The 8,130-nt window shown below is 37.0% G+C and overlaps 1 protein-coding gene across 1 annotated transcript; it reads right to left on the minus strand.

The window, feature by feature from the left end:
• Nucleotides 1-768: 768 nt before the first annotated feature.
• Nucleotides 769-7,119, minus strand: LOC101987290 (killer cell lectin-like receptor subfamily E member 1; the record flags this gene model as incomplete). Its single annotated transcript, XM_013354498.1, has 6 exons — nt 6,942-7,119; nt 4,447-4,551; nt 4,142-4,159; nt 3,323-3,489; nt 2,639-2,739; nt 769-871 (listed from the first exon to the last, which is right to left on the minus strand). Coding segments are annotated over exons 1-6 (672 nt in total), but the record flags the coding sequence as incomplete, so codon positions are not given.
• Nucleotides 7,120-8,130: the final 1,011 nt, after the last annotated feature.

An 8,130-nucleotide genomic window follows, 5' to 3' on the forward strand; every position in this document is an offset into this window, starting at 1 on the left:
TTATTTTTCTCAGGGTATTAGACAGTAGAGTGAACTGGGCAATATACTAAAATCAAGCTGATAATTCCAACATTTTTTAAATCATTTTAGTTCTAATGTGGTGAGATGATTTGTTCTTTTTTTACTATAATATCTGTTTTCAGTTAACAATATGTTTTGACACTTTGTGAAATGCATGCACACATTCATGCACACAGATACACACACACACACACACACAAAAGTGTGCTGAGTAGAGACAAGAGTGTTACTTTGCATAGCTCAAGCTTTTTTAAAAATATTCTTTATTATTTATTATGTGTAAAGTGTTCTGTCTGCATGTACACCTGCAGGCACCAGATCATATTACAGAGGGCACCAGATCATATTACAGATGGTTGTGAGCCACCATGTGGTTGCTGGGAATTGAACTCAAGATCTTTAGAAGAGCAGTCAGTGATCTTAACCTCTGAGCCATCTCTCCAGGCTCCATAGCTCAAGCTTTTAAATGACAAATGGTTTAATCTAAACTCATCAGCTTTATCACATTTCATTCAGAAACCGTTTATTACAGTGTCTTCTAAAATGCATACAATATGCAATAAATATGTTAGCATAAACATTAACAAGAAATAATACTAAAATGTATTTGGATATAATTTTATTTAAGCAGAGGCAAGCATTTACAATGTTTTCTTCAGAAAATAAACAACCAAAAGAGAAGTTTGAGAAGAAATGTTTCATTTTCATATCTTTTGTGAGCCCTTAAAATTAAATATAATATTTCTTGCAGATATATTTCAGTTTATTTGTACAATTTTCAAGAAAACAAATTCCTTTTGATTTATAAGATGCACAGGAGTCTTGCATAACAGTTCCAAAACCACAAAACCTAAAATGAAACAAATTACACTGTTATCAATAAATTACGTGGCATTCAAATCCACATGATACTACAGAACTGTTACCCTACATACACAATTTAAAAATGCAACCTGTGTGATTTCCAAAACCTGTAATTCTTATTGGTAAAATGCTAGTATACTGCAAAATTATCAACTGCATATGGAATTGTAAATATTAATTAATATTTCAACTGAAGAAAGAGTGAGTGGGGAAGTGATGTCAGTTGGTTGTCAGGTTAGAAAAAGCAACTTAAAAAAAATAGTGAGCCTGTGAATAGGACTCAGAGCTGTAGTTCAGCAGGGGAGCATGATGCTAGCAAGATCAAAGGTCTGTCTTGGATCCATAACACTGCAATTAAAAAAAAATAGAGCAAAACGAACTGCATAATTCATGTAATTAAAAGTTGCCAGCGGTATAAATACATATTTTGGCTCCACAGTGTTTAGTCTCATGGTGAGTCAATTATTAAACACAAGAGGACATTAATAACATATTGCAGATGACCTTAGATCTTATATAATGCAGTCATTGCTCTGGCAGGCCAGGGGACAGAATGTTAAACTGAGAGTTGTTCTTGAGACTTGGAACTAAAGGGCATTGTGATAAGTGAAAGTGTGCCAACCTATTTCCAGACAAATAACAGGATTGCCTGATCATCTAGCTAAAGGTGTCATTTCCTTAATGTTTGCCTCTCTCTCTTCTAGTAAACTGAGAAACCTTCCTGATGGGGAGAAGTAGTGGATCCAAACCTGGAAGGAGAGTGTCAAGACAAGCCTGTGAGAATTATGTTCATCTGCCTGGGAACTGTGTTCAGAGTCAGTTCTAGGAACATCTCCCCCAGCTGGTACTTTTTATGAAGTGATGAGTGAGCAGAGGACTATTTGCTATTGCTTTTTTTTATTTTTTATTTATCTTTTTATTGTTTTATTATTCAGTTCGTATAGTGTTCTAAAAGTTAAACAGAGAATATAAGCACCTTTTAATGTAAAAAAAGAGTGTGGGGGGGGGAGCTTTGCCTCCCCAAAAGTTTCTAGCTTGCTTGGGTGGGTTTCAATATGGATGTGTTTCTGTTGCTTCTTTCCAGAATGAGGAAAGTCTAACCTATGTCTGTCCCACTTTCAAATATTTCATAGATATTTCATGTTTGGATCCATAAATTCACATTGGAGAAGAGGTTTGCCTTATGGTGAGTCAGAGATCTAACCAACTGAAAATTGGTACTGGGATAGAGTCGATCGCTTTGGTACTTTTAGAACAATGTACAAATATGTTTGCAAATGAGAAAGCTGTAAAACTGGGGGAGCAAAGAGGCAAAGTGTTTATTATGCTATCCCAACTCCTTACTTCTAGTGCTCAGAATCTGTCTGGAGGTGGAACCCTTAAGAAATAACTCTGTTGAAATAGGTCATTAGGGTGAGCCCTGGTGTGACTGGGTATCTTCACAAGAGGGATTAGTGAAAAGAGGAGGGCTAGCTCTAAGCTGAGGAGGACTTTGGAAGGTGTACCTGCTGACGCTTAGGCTCAGACTTCTAGCAGGGAAACTATGAAGAGATAATCAACGCCTTTCATTTCTGTCACATGGATTCTTTTAGTTTAGTATGGAAGTTAATAAGAATGTTTTCAAGCAAAAATCCCTCCTCGTGTGGGATAGGTATAAAAGATTGTTTCCTCAGTTCTCTAATGTTGCTGAAATTGTGTCCACAACCCTCCATTTACACCATAACTAAACACCTGATGCTGTGTGGATACTTACGTCCCAGAGGACAGAACTGAATCGTTTTCCCATCGCCACTGTTTGCTAGTTCCATTATAGTAAATTCCAACCCAAAAGAAAGACTCCAAATGAAAAAAATCCTGAAAGTGAGAAAACAGAACACGTAGCGTTCTCATCATTACCTCATCATATGCGTTTGAAAAAGTCAACTCACACTGTATATATTTAATCTATGTCTGAAGTCTGCAGTCTCACTAAATGATGGTGTATTATAAAACACATCTCATAAATGTTTTACCATTGAGCTACTTTCTTCAACTCATTATATTCTTCTTTTTTATTATTTTATTTTGAGAGAGAGTCAGGGTAAATTGTGCAGGCTTGCCCTCAACTCACTCTGTAACCCAAGAAGGTCTTGAATTTGGAATCCACTAGCCTTGTATTCCCAAGGAAATGGGATTATAGGCCTGTGCCACCAAACCCAGCTTCAATATATTCATCATGAATGAAATTCCAAATATTATTTTAATATTTTTACCTTTATGAAAAACATAAGTCTACCCTCTATTTTGCACATAAAAACTGAAACAAAAGATAGAACAATTTTACCCTTCAGCTATTGAACTGGTACAAACCATAAGCAACAGTAGGTAGCAGTCAGTTTGACCCTATTAATCTCTCTGGGGACCTTGCACCTTGCAACTCACATTTGAAGCAACTTACCATCTCCTCACTGCTAATCCTTATGAGACTGGAATCGAGAGACAAGCAGGCCAGCTGACTCTCTCTCCAGCTTAGCTTTTCTTTGGAGAAGTAATAACAACTGCATCTGAGCCAGACCCAGTTCTCTGGGCAGGGATGATAAAGTCCTAGGGAAGGAATGTCTGTCACTCTCCTGAAAAAGTTCAGAGATTCTGATGTTGCTTTTTACTTGTTTATAACAACGAACTTGTATACTTAAAATACTGTAATGACGTCCTATAAAGACAACTAACATAATCATATTAAACTCTGGGCTAAAAGCACACACTTTTATCTTTTTTCTATGAACTTTCAGACTTTTTCTATTTCATAAATATACATCTGCTGAGACCTATCCATCCTCACTGCTGAACTGTGAGTTTTCCTAAGTCTATGGCTCTTGGAGTGGAAACACCCCTTTACATCATCATTAGATTCCCTTTCTTTCTTGAAAAGTTTCACTTCCAAAATTTGTTCTCCCATTAAACCCTGTTCCCATACAAAACCATGGAATCCTGCAAGATTGTTTATGCTGTATCCAGAGATATAGAATAACACCAACAATATTTGTGTATTATGTTACAGTTTGCTATAAATAAAACCTCTGTTCCATATTAACACTAGTTGTTAAATTTCTGGGACTATGTCATTTCTTTTCTTACGCTGAAGAGTGTTTGTTGCCTGTGAAAACTCTGTCTGCTATTCATGGAGTTAATACAAACAATAAATGTGTTTTCTTGATTGAATCTCTGCACAAAGGCTAGGAAACCGACACCTACCTTTTTGGCTGGGCTGTGGGACTTGTTCTTTCTGAAGATACTACAAAAATAGTCCACATCATAATTAGTTCTTTCTGTTACAATGATACATAACAGAATTAATAAAAGGCCTCTGTTCTAGAATAGTAATAAGCAATTTTCTAGAAAATGTTTAAAAGAAATTTTGGGTTTTTTTTGTTTTTGTTTTTTTGTTTTTTTCTGGTGATGGTACTTGCTACCCACCCCAATGTCTCATACACAGTTGTGCCCACAGTGAAGGAGGAATGTTGATAAATTGCTGAAAGCCTGGCTCGAAGGAGAAAAGGGAAAAGCACTAGGGACACTCACAGTTTGCAGTAGAAACAGTCACCGCTACAGCTACAGCCATCAGGAGAAGGCACATGACACCGAGCAGAGTAGAGATGAGTCTCCATGGGAAAAGTGAGAAATTCTCTGAGAACGAGAAATCAAACAGTGGGATCTAAGCCAGTTGGCAGCAGCAATGAGGCAACGGATAGAGTTGCCCCAGGGCCTATTTTCATCAGCATCACTTATAGGCTACTTTCATCAGCAGAGCATCCCAATTTACTTCTGAATGTCATAGCAAGTCTGTTAAATATTTTTCTCCCAAGGTTTAAAGGAAAAAATGGCATATGAGTAAAATTATCTGAACAACCGAAATATATTTAATTACTAAAGGTCACATGACAAATTAGTGTATCCAAGATGTTCCATGGAATTAGTTTATATGCCCTTAATTTAAAACAGAATTCAGTACTCAATATAGGAAATACAAATACCACAAGAGAAAATTAAGCCAAAAATCAGTGAATAATTCACAATTTGTATAAAATAGGAACTGGTGTAAAAAAGCTTTTTTATGTAGCAGTTATGGTTAAAATAATCAATGGAACTGAGCCTGTAATTACTATATTTGATCTCCAGACCCTACTCTATCATCCTCTTGAGGGTGTGTGGGGGGAACTAAACAGGGATACAAGTTGAAACCTAGATGGGAAAAGATTGGTCTAGACCTGAGTTCTCCCCTGTAAATGTGATTACATTCTGAATTAGGAAGCCAATGGAACATCATTTGACTGGTCCATTTTCCCTCCGTATTTTCTAACTCTTCTTTAACCCAGTGAACATGTACCACGGTTTACAATGCAAGGATGAGACTTTAGAGACAGAGCTGAGAACGAGGGGTGGCCCCACTGCCAGCATTTCCCACTGCATCTGTCAGATTAGACTAGACTCAGCTAAGTGGATTCTACCTCCTCTCTGCAAGCAAATGACCTGGGTCCGATTCACATCCATAATAAGACTCTAACTTCACTTTGATCTTCAGTACCACACAGCAGCTCACTTGCTCTTGGTCAGCTTATCACATCTATTTTTGCTTTGATTTGTTTTATTTTGCTTTGTTGCCAATATTCCATTTCAAATACTCACCACTGGCTGGATGCAATTTTCCCTTAGGAGCATCAGTGAACATCAACAGACTCTAAGTGAGCATTCTATAAAAGCAAGTGCCAAATGCTTATGCTTCAGTGCAGTAAGTTTTTGTTTTTGTTTTTCATATGGGGGTTAGTTTTTAGACTACCTAAATTCCCATGGAAAACTTAATTTTCTTTTTACTTTCTCTTTTCTAGCAGTGTCCTTCACTGGGAATTTGCCTGTGTTTAAAGATATAAGTTAGGAGTGAATAAAGGTGGGATTCTGGTTCCCAGCATTTAGCCACTCAAATTCAGGTGTTTGTTTATGTATTTATTGGAATCATTGAATTGGCTTCTGCAAATTCCTAAACTCCCTTCCTCTATCTAAGCTTGGATTTTCCAGATATCAAAGTCTAGAAAAGGAAAGCCTATGAAAATCAGAGGAGCATCCCAGAAATAAGCTATAATCTATAACTACATTACCTACAAAAAAAATCTTGACAAATATTTGATTTTATCTTTGCTGATATCCAAATTGTTTTGAGTTTCATGTCTGAAAGAAATACATCTGTCTTTTTTTGTCTCAGGATATAATAAGATTAAAGACTCAAGTCTCCCTGGTCCAGAAACCCACCAGCCTAATCAAACTCTCAGTGTCCTAAACAAGATTGGAAAATCTAGTACCGTAGAGAGCTACACCCTGTCATTATTTTACACTTTAATTCCTAAAATGTTGTAGTCAGAGAATTCAGTCCCAGCCTTTTTCACTTCTCAAAAGTTGATTTTTCCACTCAAGGCAAAAACAACTCTCACTTAGTGATGCGGGATTCCCTTCTGTATGCAGTGAATACCATTGGTTAATAAAGGATTGTCTTGGGCCTGCATAGGAGGTGGAGAGTGGGGGGGGAGAGTAAACTAAACTGAATCCTGGGAGAAAGAAGATGGAGCCAGGGTGAAGCCATGTAGTTCCACCAGAGACAGATGCTGGAACTTTACCTGCTAAGCCACAGCCTCGTGACAACACACAGATTAATAGAGATAGTCTAATCTAAGATATGAGTTAGCCAGAAATCCACTTAAGCTATTGGCCAAACAGTATTGTAAATAATAAAGTTTCTGTGTGGTTATTTCATGGTCTGATCAGCCAGTAACAAACAAGCAGCCTCCAACAACAACTTAGTGAAGTCTAACAATCCAGATCACTCTTTAAATTGTTATGGTATTGACCATGTGGTCTTTCTTATGGTCTAAATTAAGTTGATACTTCATTTAACTTGTGTATTTCTAACTAGATTCAGAAAGAAAGAAACCTTTCTGCCACTTTTGTGTCTCCCTAGTACATAAAAAACTTTAATCTTAACCAAATTTTCAACAGTTGCTCCATGTTCACCAAATAGAGTATCATACCTTCACCAGAGATGTCTTCTGCTGTGTTTTTGTGCTTCTTATGTTTTTGGTGCTTTTCCCTCTGCTCAATGAATGATAATTCATTTGAATGAAATGTATTCTTAACATTTTTCTTTGCTTTGCACTTCTGCTGGGATTTCACATTTAGGGTAGGACAGGTCATAGGCATTTCATTCATCTTCATAAACAGAAAAAAACTGTGTGGGAGAAAATGCAAATATCAGCATATTTTAATTTGGGAACATATATTTTAGTAAAAATTAATAAAGTAATTAATTCCAAAATATTTTGCATTGAAGAATAGATATGCATGTGAGGTTTTATGAAGGCATGTTTTCAACTTCAAAGTTTAAAATAAATGTAGACATGTTACCAAAACTTTGGAAGCAAATGAAATAAAATGATTTTAGAGAAGTTCAAAGCCATGTTTTATATTCTAAAACATTCTGGTACTGAGGCTCTAACCCACCTTTCTAAGCTATGCAAGTGCTTTACCAGTGGGCTACATTCCCAGCTCTTGGTCTTTTGAGACAGAGTCTCCCTATACAACTAGACAGGCCTTAAACTTCTAATTCTCCTGCCTTTATTTCCAAAGAGTGGAGTTTTAGACATGCGCCTGGCCAAATAAGTTCTTAAATAAGTGTGATAATGGATAAAGAAAATGTGGAACATTTACACAATGGAGTATTCTTCTATTGAGAATTATCTTTTTAGGTCAGTAACCATTTTTAAATTAGATTATTGTGTTTCTTGATGTTTAGTTTCTTGAGTTCTTTATATATTTTAGATATCATCTCTCTGTTGGATGTGGAGTTGGTGAAGAACTTTTCCTGTAACTGTAAAGTAAAGAATAATTTTGCTACAACCCACAGACCCAGAGAGTTGGGTACCAAGGGGAGATGCATGGATCTCCCTGGGAAGGGGAAATAGAGGTGATCTCCTGGTTAGACTGAAGATGGGTAGGCATGGGAACTTGAAGGACTGGGTTGTGGAGTGGGCAGAGAAAGACAGTGCTGACAGAGATGACTGGAAAGGGGGCTTTATGGAGTCGGGTAAAAGCCTGATGCAAAGGAAACTTCCACGAGTCTACAAAGATGGCTCATTTCAAACTCCTGGCAGCAGTGGAAGCATAGCCTGAACTTGCCACCCCCATGATAGGACTGATGACTACCCCGGTTGTCATCAGAGA

This window comes from Microtus ochrogaster, unplaced genomic scaffold (genome assembly GCF_000317375.1).
Source record: "Microtus ochrogaster isolate Prairie Vole_2 unplaced genomic scaffold, MicOch1.0 UNK46, whole genome shotgun sequence".
Taxonomy (NCBI): domain Eukaryota; kingdom Metazoa; phylum Chordata; class Mammalia; order Rodentia; family Cricetidae; genus Microtus; species Microtus ochrogaster.